Source organism: Somniosus microcephalus, chromosome 4 (genome assembly GCF_052327205.1).
Source record: "Somniosus microcephalus isolate GS21.2 chromosome 4, FLI_Smic_1.0, whole genome shotgun sequence".
NCBI classification, from domain to species: domain Eukaryota; kingdom Metazoa; phylum Chordata; class Chondrichthyes; order Squaliformes; family Somniosidae; genus Somniosus; species Somniosus microcephalus.
The window spans coordinates 196,299,856-196,322,441 of record NC_140990.1 but is presented as its reverse complement, the minus strand read 5'-3'; the positions used below and the strand labels follow the sequence as shown (position 1 = coordinate 196,322,441).

General features: G+C 47.4%; 1 protein-coding gene across 11 annotated transcripts in view; it reads right to left on the bottom strand.

Moving 5' to 3' along the window:
* The window catches only part of vps8 (VPS8 subunit of CORVET complex), a 957,961-nt gene that overhangs the window by 210,889 nt on the left and 724,486 nt on the right, over window positions 1–22,586 (bottom strand). For all 11 annotated transcript variants that reach the window (XM_085985669.1, XM_085985662.1, XM_085985663.1 and 8 more), the window contains one exon: window positions 8,593–8,646. In XM_085985669.1, coding sequence (XP_085841795.1) covers window positions 8,637–8,646 — 10 coding nt within the window. In that variant the 3' untranslated portion in view covers window positions 8,593–8,636. The remainder of the gene's footprint in view (window positions 1–8,592; window positions 8,647–22,586) is intronic.

Below are 22,586 nucleotides of genomic sequence, written 5' to 3'. Positions count from 1 at the left end.
TGAGGAGGAATTGCTTCACCCAGAGAGTGGTGAACCTGTGGAATTCTCTACCACAGAAGGCAGTAGAGGCCAATTCTTTAAATATATTCAAGAAGGAGTTGGATATGTTTCTTAAGGCTAAAGGGATCAAGGGGTATGGGGAGAAAGCAGGGACAGGGTACTGAATTCGGATGATCAGCCATAATCGAATTGAATGGCGGAGCAGGCTCGAGGGGCCGAATGGCCTACTCCTGCTCCTATCTTCTATGTTTCTACGTTTCTAATGCTGCCTAAATTTCTTATTTTTGTTTGACACCCTTAACTCTAAACTATGCCCAATGGAAGAACTTCACTGGAGCTACATCACTTCCTTTAACTTACGAGTCACACCCACATGCTAACATTTTATTTACTTTCTTGGTTGCCTGCAGACAATGAACCAACAGCTTCAGTAACCTATCCACCAAAAGCCCCAGATCACCTTCCTCCTGTTAGCTCCTTCTATCTAATCTCATGACTTTATACTTATCTACACTGAATTCCATCTACCATCTACTAAATTAGACCTAGACAACAAGCACCCATGACTCTTACAGGAGATCAGGACTGACATTTTTGAAATTTCAAATGACATTTTTGGAAATTCACTAAATTTGGATTGGAAGGTGACTAACCTTCTTGTTAAAGGTCTTGTACTGTAAGCATCTCAAGCATATATGTAATTATTATTAATAGTTACTGTATATGCGTGATTATTGCTAATAATAGTTTTCATTGTATGTGTGTGATTATTGGTAATACATATAATAGTTATTGGTATATGATGCATTTAAGTGGAAGCTAGTAAAGTACATGAGGGAGAAAGGAATAGAAGAATATGTTGATACAGTGAGATGAAGTAGGGTGGGAGGAGGCTCGTGTGGAGCATAAATAGCAGCATTGACCTGTTGGACTGAATGGCCTGTTTCTGTGCTATAAATTCTATTTAAGATAACTGACCTGCTTAAAAAAAAGTCAAGAGACATGGTTGGAAACTCCAGAATGGCAAGTTTAACATGATTTTTAGGGAAAATCTTCAATATTGTTTTGCAAGATCTAGTGGGTGAACACTTGGAAAATTATAATGAGCTGAAGGACAATTATCATGGATTAAAATTTAATGGCAATGGTAAGCCTTCAAAAATTACTTCTCGTAGAACTCCCGGTGGGCCAGGAGGAGCAGGATTGCTGCCCCCAGGACCGACAAGGAGTTCTTGGGCTAACCCAGCCCCAGCCTCCCCCCGCCCAGATCTCGAGGGAATCCCTAGCCCGGGCATCATCTGATCATGTGGGAACATCCCCACATCGCCCATCTCACAGGTTTCTCTAATGAGGCCATATGGGTAGAACTTAAAAACAAAAAGGGGGCAAGCACTTTGCTGGGAGTGTACTATTGGCCCCCAAACAGTCAGGGGGAGATAGAGGAACAGATATGTAGGCAAATCTCAGAGAAGTATAGAAATAATAGGGTAATAATAGTAGGGGATTTCAACTTCCCCAATATTAACTGGGATAGTCAGAGTGTGAAAGGCTTAGAGGGTGCGGAATTCTTAAAGTGCATCCAGGAGAGCTTTTTGAGGAAGCATGTAGAAAGTCCTAAAAGAGAGGCGGCGGTACTGGACCTAATTCTAGGGAATGTAGCCGGGCAAGTGGTAGAAGTGTTAGTAGGAGAGCATTTTGGTGACAGTGACCATAATTCGGTGAGATTTAAGGTAGTCATGGAAAAGGACAAAGATGGACTGGAAATAAAGGTTCTAAATTGGGGGAAGGCTGAATTTTAATATGATAAGGCAGGATCTGGCCAAAGTGGACTGGGATCAGCTACTTGTAGGAAAATCCACATCAGAGCAGTGGGAGTCTGTCAGAAAGGAAATAGAGAGAGTGCAACGCCAACATGTTCCTGTAAAGGTCAAGGGTGGGACCAACAAGCCCAGGGAACCCTGGATGTCAAGGGATATACAAAAATGGATTAGGAAAAACAGGGAGGCTTTGGGCAGATACAAAGGACTAAAAACAGTGGAAGCCCTAGAGGAATATAGAAAGTGCAGGGGGGTACTTAAAAAAGAAATTAGGAGAGCGAAGAGGAGGCATGAAAAACCACTGGCGGGCAAAATAAAGGAAAATCCCAAGGTGTTTTATAAGTATATTAAGGGCAAGAGGATAACCAGGGAAAGAGTAGGGCCCATTAAGGACCAAAGTGGCAATCTGTGTGCAGAGCCGGAAGATGTAGGTGAGGTTTTAAATGAATATTTTGCATCTGTGTTCACAATGGAGAAGGACGATGTAGGCATAGAAGTCAGGCATGGGGATTGTGATAGGCCTGAACAAATTAGTATTGAGAGGGAGGAGGTACTAGCGGTTTTAGCAGGCTTAAAAGTGGATAAATCCCCAGGCCCAGACGAGACGTATCCCAGGCTGCTGTGAGGCAAGGGAGGAGATTGCAGGGGCTCTGACACAAATTTTCAGAACCTCTCTGGCCACAGGGGAGGTGCCAGAGGACTGGAGAACAGCTAACGTACTACCATTATTCAAGAAGGGTAGTAGGGATAAACCAGGGAATTACAGACCAGTGAGCCTAACATCAGTGGTAGGGAAATTATTGGAAAAAATTCTGAGGGACAGAATTAGTCTCCACTTGGAGAGGCAAGGATTAATCAAGGATAGTCAGCATGGCTTTGTCAGGGGGAGATCATGTCTAACCATTTTGATTGAATTTTTCGAGGGGGGTGACTAGGTGTGTGGATGAGGGTCATGCAGTTGATGTAGTCTACATGGACTTCAGTAAGGCTTTTGACAAAGTCCCACATGGGAGACTGGTCAAGAAGGTAAAAGCCCATGGGATCCAGGGCGATTTGGCACATTGGATCCAAAATTGTCTTAGTGGCAGGAGGCAGAGGGTGATGTTCGAAGGTTGTTTTTGTGACTGGAAGCCTGTGTCCAGTGGTGTACCACAGGGATCGGTGCTGGGTCCTTTGCTGTTTGTAGTGTACATTAATGATTTAGATATGAATGTAGGAGGTATGATCACGAAAATTGGTGGAGTGGTAAATAGCGAGGAGGGAAGCCTCAGGCTACATGACGATATAGACGGGTTGGTCAGAACAGTGGCAAATGGAATTTAACCCTGAAAAGTGTGAGGTGATGCATTTTGGGAGGCCCTACAAGGCAAGGGAATACACAATGAATGGTAGGACCCTAAGAAGGACAGAGGATCAGAGGGATCTTGGTGTGCATGTACATAGATCCCTGAAGGCAGCAGGACAGGTAGATAAGCTGGTTAAAAAGGCATATGGGATACTTGCCTTCATTAGCCGAGGCATAGAATATAAGAGCAGGGAGGTTATGATGGAGCTGTACAAAACGCTAGTTAGGCCACAGCTGGAATACTGTGTGCAGTTCTGGTCGCCACACTATAGGAAGGATGTGCTTGCATTGGAGAGGGTGCAGAGGAGGTTCACCAGGATGTTACCTGGGCTGGAGCGCTTCAGCTATGAAGAGAGACTGGACAGGCTGGGGTTGTTTTCCTTAGAGCAGAGAAGACTGAGGGGAGACCTGATTGAGGTGTACAAAATTATATGGGGCATAGATAGGGTAGATAGAAAGGAACTGTTCCCCTTAGTAGAGGGGTCAATAACCAGTGGGCATAGTTTCAAAGTAAGGGGCAGGAGGTTTAGAGGGAATTTGAGGAAAAACTTTTTCACCCAGAGGGTGGTTGGAATCTGGAACTCACTGCCTGAAAGGGTGGTAGAGGCAGGAACCCTCACAACATTCAAGAAACATTTAGATGAGCACTTGAAACGCCATAGCATACAAGGCTACGGACCAAATGCTGGAAAATGGGATTAGAATAGACAGGGCTTGATGGCCAGCACGGACACGATAGTCCGAAGGGCCTCTTTCTGTGCTGTATAACTCTATGACTCTATCTATGACTAATATAGCAAAATCTATGATAATGGATAGATAATGGTCTTAGAAACCCCAAGCAGAGGGTAGCTTTAAGTGGGAATTTTTCGAGCTGAAATCTGATTACGAGTGGGGGTCCGTTGGGATCATCCTTGCTACAATGTTGGGTTCAATAATATGTTACTGATCCTCAAAGATTTTTAAATTTATCTTGAAAACTGATTCCTTCATTTAGCTTCAGCGAAAAACAAATTTTATGAGTTGAGGTCAACAGTGTGGAAGGTTACCTTGCTGGGATTGAACACATCCATTCAAAACTCCCTTTTCCTAAGCTAGGAGTGTGAGCTGAGAAACACTACACTACATTTTAACGTTAGTTTCTCTTCGATTGAATTGCTAAATGTGATTGCCAGAAGAATAATCATGTGGGAGAAAATTGTTCTCTCTACTGGCTTTAAATGCCATCTGAGGCCAATGTCATTATGAAGTGACATAAGCAGGCAAAAGGACAAAAGCCTGTTCCTACCAACGTCACAAAGCACTGGCTTTTCAGTTTTCAAATTCAATAAAAGTAAACCTAAGCATAGTTTTCAGATCAGAGGTAAAGGCCTGTAAATTTAGCTTTTGGTCACATTAACATAACCTACAGACCAACATTTCAGTTTTAGGACAATGTGTGAAGCAGATGGTATAGAAATTCAGATCAAAGAGTTTAAGCATTGACAATTCATGTCAGAGTGAGCTTTGAAAAAGGAATTCTTGTTATCAATATCCTGTAACAATAAGCCATGGTAGTTCTGATTTATTGTAGCATTTTAAAAATCCTTTTAATTCATTTTGAATGTTTGTTTTTGTTTAAACAGTAAGTTTAACATCTTGAGAAATCTGGTTGGCAAGAATTAGTGAGACCAAGGGTGGGAAGCTGCTGAATTAAAACACACACAATTGAAATGCCATGATTGTTGGAGCATCTTGGATTAGTGACTTATCTCCAGTGATATCAATTCAGCTCCCACGCACTGTCAGTTTCAGAAACTTCTCCAAGCCAATTCTTCAGAAGCTGTCAACAGGATTCACCGTTTTAAACAAAATTCTTCAAAAAGAAAGTACAGAAGAAAACTCAAAAAAAATGAATATTAAAAACACAGGAGAGAAGAGGCAGGACTAAAGCATTGAGCCCTCTGTTCACTGCACGAATGCTGCCTGACCTGCTGTGTGTTACAAGCATTGTTTGTTTTTGTTTATATTTCCAGCATTTGTTGTGTTTTTGCTTTTTATTTCCAGAGAAAAAACCCTTGCTCGGAGACTTAGTCCAGTACAATGCCGTGAAGAGCAGTTGGCTAGATCAGAATGGCCTGCTTCCGCCTCTACATAATCACAGCTATATTAAAGCTAATGTGGTTTTCTTTCCATAACATCAGTCTCATGGCCCAGAAATAGAGCAAATCCCTTGATGCCCAACATAAAATCAGAATGGATAACCTCAACATTTCCAGCATCATTGATGTAGTATGGCATTCTGACCTCATTATAAAGCTGGCCTCTTATGCTGTATTTGGGGACGCTGTAAAACTAAATGTGTGACCCCCTGAGAGGATGCACACACCAGGTCATGCTAAATGGTCAATTCTTGTCAGAACACTTACGAAAGGACAGAAAGACTTGCATTACTATAGCACCTTTCACAACCTCAAGATGTCCCAAAGCAGTCTACAGCCAATGAAGTACTTTATTTGAAGTGTAGTCACTGTTGTAATGTAGGAAATGCAGCAGCCAATTTGCACACAGCAAACTCCCACAAACAGCAATGCGTTAGCACAAGGAACAATGCTTAGCATCACTCTTTCTTGCCTTCAATAAAAACTTGGCATGGTAACTACATTCAGTGTATGCGCTGTTACAAATGGGTGGCGAAAGTGGCTAAAGGAACTATTAGAAGATTCTGTATGAAAACCCAGCTATATTTGTCATAGCCAGCAGCTTTATTGTTCTTCAAAAGAGGGTTTCAGAGGCCTGGGGGGTGGGTGGAGGCCTTGTGGGGGGATCGGATGCCTGGTGGGGGAGGGGGGGGCGGAATGGTAGGCCTCAAAGGGAGTCACCGATCGCAAGGAATGGGTTAGGCAGGGATCCTGGATTCAGGAGGTAAGTGTAAAAGCAATTACCTCCTGGATCCAGCAGTCCTTGCCTTGCATTAGTTGGCGGGTTTCACGAGGCGTGCAAAACCCCACCAGCTAAAGCTAAATTCAAAATGGAGGCTAAAGCAGAGGCTTCTAGCCTCATAATAATATAAGAATGCGACCCGCCTCCTGGCAGTGGAATGGCTGCTCGCCCCCGTCCCACCTACATTAAAACTAGAAGTGGGTAGTTTGAAGTCGGGATTCAGATTTTTAATGCTTTAACTACCCACCGCCCCAACCCACCCTTTTTTAGGTTAACATTTCTCCCACAATATCCATGGAGTGAAGAGGCACTGCAAATTTTTGAGCCAGGACTAAAGCATTAACCTCTCTGTTCTCTTCACGAATGCTGCCTGACCTGCTGTGTGTTACCAGCATTTTCTGCTTTTGTTTCAATTTCCAGCATTTGCAGTTTTTTGTGCTTATTTCCAGACAAAATTCAATGGCCTAGATACTGCTGTGATCCAGTCTAAAAATGGTGGCTGCCACTCTCGTGCCCTTCTGTGGCGTGGGACTCGGCAGCCGCCATTTTGGTGATGGCCTTAGCGTGCCGATAGCAGCACTGGCCCTGGAAATGTAAATTACAAGAGGGTAATGCACGTCGACTTAACGTCACCTCAGCAGAGTGACAGAGGCGCTGTCAGCACCTCTTAAAGAGACACACACCTCTTTCAGCTAGGTTTGCATTTAAGGTTTTGGACTGGATTTTTTTTATTTCATTGAAGTAGTGGCTTCGTGCAATACATGTTAAAAATGTTTTAAGTGTGCAGGGAGTGCTGCTGGACACTTGCAAGGCCTCGGATTGTAAAGGAAGGCCTGTAAGACAGAAAATGCTGCAAATACTCAGCAGGTCAGGCAACATCTGTGGAGAGAGAAACAGAGATCACGCTTCAGGTTGAGATGCTGCCTGTCCAGCATTTTATGCTTTTATTTCAGATTTATAGCATCCACTGACAGAGGGAAGAGAAGACGCAGAAGTGGAAGACGCAGAAGGGGAGGAAGCAGAAGGAAGGATGCAACCCAGACAGCCCCTTTCTGGCCAGAATATCCAGGATGGAATCATTTGTCTGCCGTACCAGTGACCATAAGCCAACTTCCCCTTTCAACATTTGTCCTAAACCTTACCTTCCCTCTGTAACTGACCATCACTGCGCCCACTTGGCCACAATGCTAAAATAAAACCCACCACAAAGCAAACTTTCCAATCCAATTTTATACATCTATCCATCCAATATCAAGAAATCAACTAATCACCCTTATGCATTTCCTTAGTGACTGTCTTGGGTGTGCCTTTGCCTATCCTACTGATGTCACACAGTGCTACCCCAATGGCTGCAGCATGGCTGATGGAAGGCTGCTGAAATTCAGTAGGGGACACTGCAAATGGCCTTGCTAGTGCCTGAGAGTGTCAAATCGAGTGACGGTGTTTCTTCTTCTACTTCACTCTCCTCTCCCTCTTCTTGGTCACCCACTGGCTGGGCAGGCTGCATTTCTTGGGTGTGTGAAACGAGGAAGGCACAAGGGTGGAGTTGTGGTGAGGGGAGGGCGGGAAAGCAAGAGGTGCATGCGAGAAGGAGGATAACATATGAGGATACCAGATCTTGTATCCTTTCAGTGCTGCCGTTGGCCAGTGGTTCAGCCATGCCCCTGTCAAGAATGGTCACCACCGAGCCTCCAAGGTGGTGAGGTGAAGCTAGGAATGGCAGGTGTGCCTTGTGATTGGTATCATTTGAGTTGCTACCACTGGACCAAACCTTCATGTTTATGCACAGAATAGAAGTAGAAAAAAAGAACAAAAATGCAGCTGCACCACAAAATTCTGTATCCATCGGAAAGTATATACAGTAGTGAACCTCAAGACACTTGTGGAACCCTTTGCTAGACAGTGTGCCTGCTGGAAATCCTGTCCCTTGTATGCAAAAGTTCACACGTAGAGTTAACCATTATTTACTGAACCTGGGTTGTTAGAGCAAGGTTTAGGTTTTGCGAAATGTGTGACACCTGTTGCTGCACAAGTACATATCCAAGTATATTTTTCCCATGTGTTTCTGTGCTGAGCAACCACCAGCTCTAAATCCATAAGACACCTGTCATATTTACATCCTCTGACTGCACTCCATTGTGATGCCACTTAATATACAAAAAATAAATGATTTATAAATGCTAGCTTGTCTGCCTATTCAAATGAAATTTCTAGTAAGAATCTCTTACTTCTTTTCAAATGCAGAGATTATTCGCTGTATCACTTCTTGGAACTGATTTATTTTTCATACCCAGAATACAATGGATTCTAAGTGAAGCAAATGAGTCATTTTGCTAATAAAATCCAGGAATCATATGCATCAATGCTTAGTAAGCAACTAAGGCAATAGTTGCCTTTCCTTCTCCTGAGGAACTGCTACTTATGATTCTTCACATAAAGGCTGATGTATTTTCAAAGCGCTTTCTTTTCTGAAAGGCAAGCTGTTAAGTGATGAAAGAAGCCCCTTACCTTTCTGCTGTCAGAATCCCTGCTGGCTGAGTAATAGGCTGACGTTACTTTAATCTAGGGGAAAAGACAGGAAATGGAATATCAGTTAGAATAATTACACATATTTTCAGAGATATTAATGGGAGAACTATTCTTACACTCTTTTCACTCAACCTTCTAAGCACTGCAGCAGCATTTGTGCAGCGTGACAACAGTAACACAGTGAAATGCATCTTCAAGTCTAAAGCCTAGAAATGAACATAAACCAGTTAATTCCTGTGTCCTGAATTTCGGGCCTGAGTTTGAGATATTTTACTACATTAAAGGTACTATATAAATGCAAGTTGTTGTTGTTGTGCTAGATATTCTTTCAGGTTCAGTATCATTGGACTCCCCCATAAGCAGACCCCATGTCCCTTACAATCAGGAGTTCACCTTACTGACCAATATTTGGTTATATGATCATGAAGGCCTAGGGGTTTTTAAAATGAAACCCCCTGTTCTACGAACTGGCTATGGTAATCTCACACATGTCACTGTAGTGAAAATCCATCTGATAAACAAAAGCCTGCTACTAAATCGGCTCCCACATGTCTGAAGGAAAAGGACTCTTAAAAGATTTGAACACCTTGCCGACAACTTGGTTACGCTGTGGACCAATTGTAAAAGACCACACAGCAGTGGCTAGCTTATCATAGCACCAAGAATGAGTCCAGGCCGGCTGGAGATCATTTTAAACACCTGCATACATTACGTTGTGCAAACTGAAAGAAAACAAGTGACGTGTCAATCAATCGTGGGTTGTATTTGTAGGAATCTATTGTTGACTGCCGCAGAAGTGGGGTTCAATGTTAAAAAGCTAGGCATAATTCAGAGTGAAAAATAGCACAGTTCCACCGCGACTGCTCCAACCTCGCCTTTCGCTTCCTGGCGGCAACACCTCATCTACCCGACAGTTCGTTACCTCACCTGCTATCTTCCTGACTGCTTGATACCTCACATGAATTTTCCTGACTGTTTGCTACCTCAACTGAATCTCCCTGACTGCTCGCTACCTCACCTGCTATCTTCCTGACTGCTCGCTACCTCACCTGCTATCTTCCTGACTGCTCAATACCTCACCTGAATCTTCCTGACTGCTCGCTACCTCACCTGAATCTTCCTGACTGCTTGCTACCTCACCTGCTATTTTCCTGACTGCTCGCTACCTCACCTGCTATCTTCCTGACTGCTCAATACCTCACCTGAATCTTCCTGACTGCTCGCTACCTCACCTGAATCTTCCTGACTGCTCGCTACCTCACCTGCTATTTTCCTGACTGCTCGCTACCTCACCTGAATCTTCCTGACTGCTCGCTACTGTGATGAAATATATGCCTTCATCAACCCCTGTGTTTTACCTGCTTTGTATTGTGTGTACCGCCCCCTTTTTCCTATTGTGTGTATTGGCTACGCCCCTGTCTTTTGTCATATAAAGGTCTCAAGAGCTGTATGAGTCATTCTATCAGACGAACCCGATGTGTAAAGACCTGCAATGTTCTTAGTGATTAAAAGCCTTTAGTTGAATCCTTTAAACTCCTTGTCTTTGAGTTATCGATGGCACATCAATTTTAATCACTAAAACACCAAGATGGATCGACTCCTGAAACCAGAGCGCTTGGATCTGGACCCCCATGCCTCAGACGCAGCCACACAGTTCGGACACTGGTTCCAATGCATCGAATTTTTCATTGCAAACTCATCCACCGCCATAGCAGCCGCAACCGCCACCGGAGACGTGAAACTGGGAATCCTGCGAAACTGGGTGAGCCATCAGGTCTCCCCTCTCATCCAAGACGCCACCAGCTACGGGGATGCCTGCACCATTCTGAAGGCTCACTACGTGCGGCCAATAAACGAGGTGTATGCCAGGCATCTTCTGACTACCCGCACGCAGCGGCATGGTGAGTCACTAGAGGACTTTATGCTAAGCCTAAAAGTACTGGGCAGAGACTGTAACTGTAAGGCCGTGTCTGCCACCGTGTACACGGAGGAGCTGATCCGAGACTCCTTTATTGCGGGCCTCAGTTCAGATTACATTCGGCAGAAACTGTTGGAAAAGGAGGGACTGGACTTAAAACAGGCTATGGGTATAGCGCGATCGCTGGATATGGCCCAGAGGAACTCTGAATCCTGTTCCTCAGGCCACGCGGCCCACTCCGCCTCGTGCGCGCCGTGGGGGCCGCCATCTTGGAAGCCAGCTTCACCTCCCAGGTCTCAGGCCAGCCCAGCACCATCGGAGCCCCAGCCCCCACCCAGGAGCCCCACTACTGCCGCGATGCATCGGGGCCCGAAATGCTACTTCTGCAGCCAGGACAAACACTCCAGGCATCTGTGCCCAGCGAAGGGCACCACCTGTTTTAAATGCGGGAAGAAAGGACATTTCAGCAAAGTCTGCAGAGGGAACCCCGCCTCCAACTCCACCACCGCCGCGTGCGTGCCGTGGGAGCGGCCATCTTGGACGCCATCTTGTCCACCCTCATGGAATCCACCATCTTGCCCCGACTACACGGACCACCAGGACCCACTGGTGGCCTCGATCACAGTGGATCAATCCAGGCCGCATCCGTTGTCTAAATCGATGATGGACATAGAGGTAAACGGGAACAAGGTTAAATGCTTGATTGACTGCGGGAGCACCGAAAGCTTTATTCATCCTAGCCTGGTAAAACGACTTTCACTAACGATAGTCCCCACACAGGGCAAAATCGCCATGGCTGATAAGACTCATACCTCGAAAATTACAGGTTTCTGCGCGGTTATGTTGTCGGTAAAAGGCACTGATTACAGAGATTTTAAACTATTGATAATGCCAGATCTCTGTGTGAGCGTGATCTTGGGTCTGGACTTCCAGTGCCACCACCAAAGTATCACGCTTACCTACGGTGGGTCCCAGCCGCCCCTCACAGTGTGCGGTCTGGCTACACTGAAGGTCAAGCCGCCCTCTCTGTTCGCCAACCTCGCACCCAACTGTCGACCCATAGCGACCAAGAGTAGGCGGTACAGCTGGGAGGATAGATGGTTCATTGCGTCGGAAGTAGAAAGACTCAAGCGGGAGGGTATCATCGAATGCAGTACCAGCCCGTGGCGCGCCCAGGTAGTAGTAGTTAAGGCTAGCGAAAAGAAGCGGATGGTGATAGATTATAGCCAGACGGTTAATCTATACACCCAGCTAGACGCCTACCCTCTGCCCCGCATAGCGGATATGGTTAACCAAATCGCGCAATACCGGGTGTTTTCCACCATCGACCTAAAATCGGCATACCGCCAGCTCCCCATTAGGCCGGAGGACCGTCCATACACCGCCTTCGAGGCGAACGGACGCCTCAACCACTTCCTCAGAATCCCCTTTGGGGTAACGAACGGGGTCTCGGTCTTCCAGCGGGAGATGGACCGCATGGTCGATGAGAACCAGTTAACAGCCACCTACCCATACCTAGACAACGTCACCATCTGCGGCCACGACCAGCAAGACCACGACTCGAACCTCGCGAGATTTCTGAAAACCGCCCTCAGACTCAATCTCACCTACGACGAGGATAAGTGTGCCTTTAGCACCACGCGCCTCTGTATCCTGGGCTGTGTGGTGGAAAACGGGGAAATCGGTCCGGACCCCGACCGATTGCGCCCCCTACGGGAGCTAGCCCTACCAAACACTCCCAAGGCCCTGAAAAGGTGCCTGGGGTTCTTCTCCTATTACGCCCAATGGGTCCCCAATTATTCCGACAAGGCCCGTCCCCTCCTGAAATCAACGTCCTTCCCGCTCACGGCCGAGGCCCACGCCGCCTTCAACAGCATTAAACACGACATTGAGAAGGCCGCGCTGCGGGCAGTGGACGAAAACATCCCTTTCCAGGTCAAAAGCGATGCGTCCGACTTCGCTTTAGCAGCCACCCTCAACCAGGATGGGCGGCCCGTAGCCTTTTTCTCAAGAACCCTCCAAGGGCCCGAGATCAGGCACTCCTCGGCAGAGAAGGAGGCCCAGGCCATAGTGGAGGCAGTGCAGCACTGGAGGCACTACCTAGCCGGCAAACGCTTCACCCTGCTTACTGACCAGCGGTCGGTAGCCTTCATGTTTAACAACAAACAGAGGGGGAAGATCAAGAACGACAAAATTCTCAGGTGGCGGATCGAACTCTCCACGTTTCTGTACGACATAATATATAGGCCGGGGGCCCTCAACGAATCCCCCGACGCCCTATCACGAGGGATGTGTGCCACCATCCAGGGGGACAGGCTACAGGGCCTCCACAATGGCCTCTGCCACCCGGGGGTCACCCGGCTATTCCACTTTATAAAATCCCGTAACCTGCCCTATTCCATCGAGGAGGTCCGGTCTATGACCAGGGACTGCCGCACCTGTGCGGAATGCAAGCCCTGTTTTTTCAAGCCCGACCGAGCCCACCTGATCAAAGCTACACGGCCATTCGAGCGCCTGAGCTTAGATTTCAAGGGACCACTCCCCTCCACCGACCGCAATGTGTACTTTCTCAACATTGTGGACGAGTACTCCCGCTTCCCATTCGCCTACCCCTGCCCAGACATGACCAGTGCCACGGTCATCAAGTGCCTCGGCAACCCGTTTTGCACGTTCGGCATGCCTAACTACATCCACACTGACAGGGGGGCGTCGTTCATGAGCGACGAACTGCGCCAATACCTGCTGTCGAAGGGGATAGCCACGAGTCGGACCACTAGTTATAACCCCCGGGGTAATGGGCAAGTGGAGAGGGAGAGCGCGACAGTGTGGAAGGCGGTCACCTTAGCACTAAGGTCTAAAGGCCTCCCCACCTCCCGCTGGCAAGAGGTCCTCCCAGACGTACTCCACTCGATAAGGTCGCTACTGTGTACTGCTACTAACGCCACTCCTCACGAGAAGATGTTTGTTTTTCCCCGCAAATCAACCTCAGGAGTGTCCCGACCCTCGTGGCTCTCCACCCCAGGGACAGTCCTATTACGAAAGCATGTGAGGGGCCACAAAACGGATCCACTCGTGGAGGCAGTACACCTACTCCACGCAAACCCACAGTACGCGTACGTCAAGCACGCCGACGGGCGTGAGGACACCGTGTCCATAAAGGACCTCGCCTCGGCAGGAAGCGACGATGACCCATCACCACCACCCCCAGAAGAACCTCCACCATCCCCAGGCTCACCACCCCCAGGAGTACCTGCAACACCCCCAACACATGGGTATGCCCAGGAGGGCACCACGGACTCCCGTTTGGAACCCGAGGTACTGTTGCGACGTTCAGGAAGGACTATCACACCCCCGGACAGACTAAATCTGTAGAAGGGGTGAATGTGATGAAATATATGCCTTCATCAACCCCTGTGTTTTACCTGCTTTGTATTGTGTGTACCGCCCCCTTTTTCCTATTGTGTGTATTGGCTACGCCCCTGTCTTTTGTCATATAAAGGTCTCAAGAGCTGTATGAGTCATTCTATCAGACGAACCCGATGTGTAAAGACCTGCAATGTTCTTAGTGATTAGAAGCCTTGTCTTTGAGTTATCGATGGCACATCAGCTACCTCACCTGAATCTCCCTGACTGCTCACTACCTCACCTGAATCTTCCTGACTGCTCGCTACCTCACCTGAATCTTCCTGACTGCTCGCTATCTCACCTGAATCTTCTTGACTGCTCGCTACCTCACCTGAATCTCCCTGACTGCTCGCTACCTCACCTGAATCTTCCTGACTGCTCGCTATCTCACCTGAATCTTCCCGACTGCTCGCTACCTCACCTGAATCTTCCCGACTGCTCGCTACCTCACCTGAATCTTCCCGACTGCTCGCTACCTCACCTGAATCTTCCCGACTGCTCGCTACCTCACCTGAATCTTCCCGACTGCTCGCTACCTCACCTGAATCTCCCTGACTGCTCGCCACCTCACCTGAATCTCCCTGACTGCTCGCTACCTCACCTGAATCTCCGACTGCTCGCTACCTCACCTGAATCACCCTGACTGCTCGCTACCTCACCTGAATCTTCCCGACTGCTCGCTACCTCACCTGAATCTTCCCGACTGCTCGCTACCTCACCTGAATCTTCCCGACTGCTCGCTACCTCACCTGAATCTTCCCGACTGCTCGCTACCTCACCTGAATCTTCCTGACTACTCGCAACCTCACCTGAATCTTCCTGACTGTTCGCCACCTCACCTGAATCTCCCTGACTGCTCGCTACCTCACCTATCTTCCTGACTGCTCAATAGCTCACTTGAATCTCCCTGACTTCTTGCTACCTCACCTGAATCTTCCTGACTGCTCGCTACCTCACCTGAATCTTCCTGACTGCTCAATACCTCACCTGAATCTTCCTGACTGCTCGTTACCTCACCTGAATCTTCCTGACTGCTCGTTACCTCACCTGAATCTTCCTGACTGCTCGCTACCTCACCTGAATCTTCCTGACTGTTCGCGACCTCACCTGAATCTTCCCGACAGCTCGCTACCTCACCTGAATCTTCCTGACTGCTCGCTACCTCACCTGCTATCTTCCTGACTGCTCAATACCTCAGCTGAATCTCCCTGACTGCTCGCTACCTCACCTGAATCTCCCTGACTGCTCGCTACCTCACCTGAATCTCCCTGACTGCTCGCTACCTCACCTGCTATCTCCCTGACTGCTCGCTACCTCAACTGCTATCTTCCTGACTGCTCGCTACCTCACCTGAATCTTCCTGATTGCTCGCTACCTCACCTGAATCTTCCTGACTGCTCGCTACCTCACCTGAATCTTCCTGACTGCTCGCTACCTCACCTCACTCTTACTGACTGCTCAATACCTCACCTGAATTTTCCTGACTGCTCACTACTGTTGTGTATGTACCTTTAAGAGAAGAACTGATTCTATACTGCAGTGCCGACAGTGACCACCCCTGTATATAAAGCCATAGCAGGCTTCTGTACATCAGTCTTAAGTTAACCTCTGTTCAAGTAAATACCTGTTATTATTGTTCTCCTGCAGTCCATGTATTATTTATACTCGGACACTACATTGGCGACGAGCAGGTTCGAACTCACCTGCATTACTGCATCACCTCACGGGGATCTTTCCCTGAGAAGAAGCTTTTGGAGGTCGAAGCCAGAACAACAGGCGTCGACCGCGGGCAACCGCCCAAGGATCCATCGGAGTTCGGAGAGTTGCAGGAGAGGCTGTGGAAAGCTGGGCTTGGCTCCCCAGTCAAGGTGTTCCAGCAAATCGTGCTGGTAGCAGGTAGTGCGCTGACCCTTCCGGACTGCGGCGGGCTAGAGCTCGATCGAGCGGCTCTGCAAAGGGGCCGTGCAGCATCGTCGGGAGGAAAAGAGAGAGAGAGAGGGTGGAGCGCACAGGGCGCGGTCGGTGCTCAAGAACCGGGCAGCATCGCGAAAATAAAACAAGGGGAAGGAAAAGTGAGATGCGCCGAAGCCGCGGGTCGCCGCCATTACCCTGCAGAACGCTAGGAGCAGCGTGGCAGCAAGGGGGAGAAGGAAAAGTGCGGGAGGCGCCATTTTATTCCATTGGGGAAGAAGGAAAAGCGCGGGAGGCGCCATTTTAATCCATTGGTGAAGAAGAAAAAGCGCGGGAGGCGCCATTTAAAATCACCGAAGGTGCCGAAAAGTGGCAGTATCACTGCTTTCAACAATGAGGTAGAAGACTGGACCACGTATGTGGAAAGAATTGAAGTGTACTGCAAGGCAAAAGAGGTGGCCGATGGAAATAAGGCATCGGTATTATTAAATTTGATGGGCGCGAGAACGTACGGCCTATTGCGGAATTTAATTACCCCAGCTAAACCAATGGAGAAAAGTTTTGAGGAGATTGTTAATATCTTACAGGAACACCTAAACCCTACACCGCTGCTGATAGCAGAAAGATTCAAGTTCCATAAAAGAAACCAGCACAAAGATGAGAGCAATGCTGACTATCTTACGGAACTACGCAAGTTATCGAAGCACTGCCAGTTCGGAGCAGGACTGGCAGACACCTTACGGGATAAGTTTGTCTGCGGGCTCCAGAGTGAAGGAACCCAGAAACGACTACTTTCAAAAAAGGACCTGACGCTAGAACAGGCTTTCAGCGTGGCAGTATCCTACGAAGCAGCAGCACGGGGAGCTGCGGAAATACAACAGAAACCACAGGAATACAGCGCTAATGAAATGGCGTATGGAGCAGAAAAGTGCTATCGCTGCGGCAGAACAACCCATGATCAGAAGGACTGCTGGTTTAAGGACAAAGTATGCAGGCAATGTGGGAAAATGGGACACATAGCAAGAGTCTGCAGGTCGGGAAAGAAAACCCACACTACAAGAACTACTAAGGAAAAGTACAAGAAAGTAAAGAAATTGACAGACAGTAGTTCGGAACATCAGGAGAGTGATAAGGACTCCGGGAGCAGGAGACTAAGTTGTCTAAAGTTACACAACGTGATCGCAAAGGAGGATCACCGAACCATTTGGGTCACCCTCATGATAGCAGGGTCCCCAGTAAAGATGGAATTGGACACAGGATCAGCCCTAACTGTCATGAATCGATGAGACTATGAGCGGCTATTCTCACACATACCCTTGAAGGACACGTCCATTGTATTGAAGACATACACGGGGCAAAAAGTCTACCCCAGAGGAAAAATAAGGGTGCCAGTTGAATACAATGGCAAGGAAACACAGAAACTGTATCTATATATACTACCAGATGGAGGACCACCATTATTGGGACGTGAATGGATCCGAAAAATACAATTGGATTGGCATTCCATTCAGGCGCTAACTGTGACTGATAAAAAGGATGATGACATCACACCTGGACGACTGTCAAAGATTCTAACTGACGCAAAAGAGGTGTTCCAACAAGGACTTGGGACTCTAAAAGGAGTAACGGCAACGATAAAAGTTGAAGATAACGCAAACCCAAAATTTTTTAAGGCCAGTCCGGTACCTTAAGCGATCCGCCCAGCCGTTGAAGCAGAGCTGGAGAGTCTGGAGTGATCGGGTGTGCTGTCCAAGGTGGACTGGAGCGAGTGGGCCACACCCATCGTTCCTGTAATGAAGAAATCATTGAGCAGCACGCCTGGGGAACCGAAGAAGGTTCGCATCTGTGGGGACTTCAAGGTAACTGTGAACCCAGTCCTGCACACAGTACAATATCCACTTCCACGGATAGAAGATATTTTCGCCTCACTATCTGGAGGGAAACGCTTTACAAAGATTGATCTGGCCCAAGCGTATCTACATATGGAGGTGGAAGAAGCATCTAGGAAATACCTCACGATAAACACTCACAAAGGCCTTTACCAGTACAATCGACTGGTATTCGGGGTAGCATCAGCCCCGGCTATTTGGCAGAGGGCGATGGAACAAGTCCTGCAAGGGATCCCGGGGACCCAGTGTTATTTGGATGACATCCTGGTTACGGGCGAAAATGACAGTGAACACCTTGCCAACCTGGAGTAGGTGCTCACGAGATTACAGGAATATGGGCTACGAGCCAACCGCCCCAAATGCGAGTTCTTCAGGAGACAAATCTCGTTTTGTGGCCACATGATTGATGAGGAAGGGTTGCATAAGTCGCCGGACAAGATTGAGGCTGTAGTCAAGGCTCCAGCACCGGAAAATGTGTCGCAACTGAGGTCGTTCCTCGGGTTGGTGAACTACTACCATAAGTTCTTGCCAAATTTATCTACAATTCTGCACCCACTGAACGCCCTACTGCAAACTGGAGTAACATGGAAATGGAGTGATGAGTGTAAGCGTGCCTTTCAGAAATGTAAATGCCTAATCACTTCAAAAGAAGTATTGGCCCACTACAATCCAACACTACCGATTCGGTTAGCATGTGATGCGTCTCCCTACGGCATCGGAGCGGTGCTGTCACACAAATTCCTTGACGGTTCAGAGAGGCCAATAGCCTTTGCGTCGCGCTCGTTAACCTCAGCCGAGCGTAACTACGCCCAGATTGACAGGGAGGCCCTCAGCCTGGTGTGGGGGGGGGGGGTGAAGAAGTTCAATCACTATCTGCACGGGCAGAAATTCACCCTACTGACTGATCATCAGCCCCTGGTCTCCATTATTAACCCAAAGAAGGGCGTTCCAGTGATGACGGCGCAATGGCTGCAAAGATGGTCACTTTTTCTAGGGGCACATCAGTACGACATAGAGTACAAGGGTACGAAACAGCATGGAAACGCTGATGGGCTGTCGCACCTACCATTGCCTACGGTAGAGGAAGCACCTGCATTGGACCCTGTTGAGATATTCCATGCGACCATACTCGAATGTCTACCTGTTACAAACTCAAGTATAGAGAAGGAAACCTGAAATGACCCGACACTCTCTCGGGTCTATGATTTGACGGTGAAGGGATGGCCAGCACATAGCGACTCACTGTTGCCAGCATTCTCGCCAAGGAGAGAACAGCTGTCAGTGTGCCGGGGGACCTTGATGTGTGGATCCCGAGTGGTAATTCCACCCAAGTTGAGAGATAGAGTGCTCAATAAGCTTCATGAAGGTCATCTGGGAGGGGTGTAAAAATGAAGAGCCTAGCCAGGGCGTTTGTGTGGTGGCCGGGAATCGATAAAGAAATCGAGGCTATGACCAAGAGATGCACAGGATGCCAGAAGGTCCAAAACGCTCCACCACAGGCCCCGCTACATCCATGGGAGTGGCACTCATCTCCATGGCAACGGGTACAAATTGATTTTGCTGGTCCATTTATGGACTCAATGTTCCTAATCGCTGTGGACGCCCATTCGAAATGGCCAGAGGTCATCAAAATGTCCTCCACCACCACAGAGAAAACTATTGCAGTCCTACGGACCATCTTCGCCAGGAATGGCTTGCCAGAACAGATTTGCTCCGACAATGGGCCACAGTCTGTGTCCGAGGATTTCCGGAGGTTTCTGAGGAATAATGGGGTGAAACATTACACATCTGCCACATATCATCCAGCCACAAATGGATTGGCTGCGAGGTTTGTTCAGACCTTTAAAAAGGCCATAAAGGCAATGTATAATGACGACATACCACTACAACACTAGGTGGATAATTTCTTGTTTGCGACACATGCAGTCACCAACCAAGCTCCAGCCGTAATGTTCTTCAACGGAAGGCTAAGATGTCGCCTGGATTTGCTCAAACCAAACATAAGACGAGATGTTGAGGATAAGCAATTCCAGCACATAAATGAGAAGCCAACCAGGAGCTTCAAGATAGGGCAACCAGTCTTTGCCCGCGACTACCGAACAGAAAAATGGCAGCCAGGAACGATATGCACACAGCAGGGACCACTAATGTACACAGTGGACGTTGGAGAGAGCATCGTGAGACGCCATGCTGACCAGATTCTAGAGTCACAGGAACAAGCCAAACCCATACCACAAGCAGGTGCACCTGGTAATCAACCCGAAGTACAGATTGCATCTACCTCAGAAGCAGTGGTATTGGAAGGTGACGAACCAACCAATGACAATGAGCCAGAATCAACTCCGCCGCAAGAACAGGATACTCAAGAAAGGCGCTATCCAGTCTGTCGTATCCCTGTGTTAATGGAGACACGGAATGCAGGAGTTGGTTTAACAGGTGTTTACTGAACAAAGTCTGGAGGTGAACTAAAAGATACAAGACACTATACAGGCTTATATACCCGAGTGGTCACTACCGGTACTACAGTACACAGGGGCTCTTAAAGGTACATACACTACAATTCCTCCCCTTTTAGATAATTAGTACATAACATTTTAAGTCATCATTAATTAACATGTTTACAAGAACAATAATCTACACATTTGCAGCAGTTAATCAATTATAAGTCAGTCTCTCTGGAGGCTTCCTGACTCGGTCCGGATAACGCCTCGGTGGTGTAGTAGTTTTCCGTGGTGGTGGAGGACATCTTTATTACCTCCGGCCACTTGGAGTGTGCATCCACCGCGATTAAGAACATTGAGTCCATAAATGGACCAGCAAAGTCGATATGTACCCTTTGCCATGGAGATGAGGGCTGTGATAAAAATGCTAACTTCCGGGAAGTTATGTCATCACTTCCTGTGAACTATGAACTGTGAACTATGAACTGTGTACATACCTCACTTCCTGTCATATGTCACTTCCTGTTGGACTGGTATAAATACTGGTCTGTTCAGTATTGTAAGAGGCTTCTACCAGAGGCATGGTAAAGACCTCTCTTGTATATAGTGTGTTTATAAGTTACTTAAAGCTTACTTTAAAGTTACTTGATGGTAAGTCTCCTTTTTCTTACATCAATTTAAGTAACTTAGTATTTACACTGACAAATACTAGACCTTCAGACAAACTCGGAAGTTAAGGATCCAGGGAACCACCCATCATGGAGAAAATCCTTAGACCTATTCGTCTGGACTTGGACCCGAATACACCAGCAGCTGGCAGGGTATGGAAGCATTGGTATCGTACTTTTGAGAATTTTCTGGATGAATGTAAAGTGGATGCTCCTGCTAAATTGAAGATACTTGTCAATTATGTGACCCCAAAAGTGTTCGAATATGTTGATGACTGGGATAATTACGAAGAGGTGATTCGGGCACTTAAGAAACTGTATGCGAAGACCCCAAATGAGGTCTATGCTAGACATCTACTGGCCACAGCCCGACAAGGGCCAGGGGAATCAATTGACGAATTCCTGCAAGAACTTCGCAGGCTCAGCGTAGATTGTAACTTTCAGGCAGCCTCAGCTGAGCTGTACCGCCAAGAAATGATTCGTGATGCTTTCATCTGCGGGATTGCCTCTCCATTTATACGCCAGCGTCTACTAGAAAGTAAAACACTTGAGCTACAAAAAGCTTTTGACCTAGCTTGTTCACTGGATTTGGCAAAGAGAAATGCAGACCTCTATCAGCTGCCCAGATCTCGATCTGCTGCTGTAGCTGCAACCAGACAATTCAAGCGGTCTCAGGTGAACCCTATCATGGGGGAATCTAATTCTGATAATTCTGATGAAGAAGAGGAGGACGACCCCACTTTAGCAGCCTCTTGGCAATCTAGGAAGGAATGCTTCTTTTGTGGAGATGCTTTTCACCCTAGGAAAACCTGCCCTGCTCGCAATGCAATCTGCAGTTATTGCGGGAAAAAAGGACACTTTGCTAAAGTTTGCCTATCAAGGGCCTCTACGAGGGCCAATCCAGCTAAGACCTACCGAACTGCCCCAATTAGGGCCTATCAAGATGCTCCAGCTAGGACCTATCAAGCTTCCTCTCGAGCTCTCTCCCGAAGAAGCACACCGAGAGTTTTAGCCACTCTCTGTGCAACGACACCAATTACAGCTGCTTGCCCACAGAACCTGTCTCAGGCAGCCACAAAAATTTCAATTAAAGGGCATACCTTAGATGCCTTAATTGACTCAGGAAGTACTGATAGTTTCATTAAGGAACAGATTGTTGCGAAATTGAAACTACATGTCTTCCCATCGGACCAGGCAATTGCGATGGCCCAGTCATCACTTAATACCAGAATCTCCGGCTTTTGTGTTGTTGATATGACACTTCATGGTCGTATGTATCCCTCCACCCGACTTTCGGTGCTCAAGGACTTATGTAGTGATCTCCTCTTAGGGCTGGACTTCCAAAAACAGCATAAGAAACTCACCATTGAGTTTGGTGGATCCAAACCCGGACTTACTATTTCTAATATACCATCTAAATTACCTTTTTGTGCATTATCAGCAGCTTCACTTGATGAACCCTCATTATTTGCCAGTATTCCGCCTCAATGCCAACCGATAATAACGAAATCGCGGCGCTTTAATCAGGAAGACCAATCTTTTATTGCGGCTGAAATCTCTCGACTTCTAGCAGAGGATATCATTGAACCATGTTCGTCGCCCTGGCGGGCTCAAGTCGTCATTGTCAAGAACCCTCTAAAACCTCACAAACAGCGACTATGCATCGATTATTCGCAAACCATCAATCAATATACCGACTTGGACGCCTACCCATTGCCACGCATTGATGATATGGTTAATA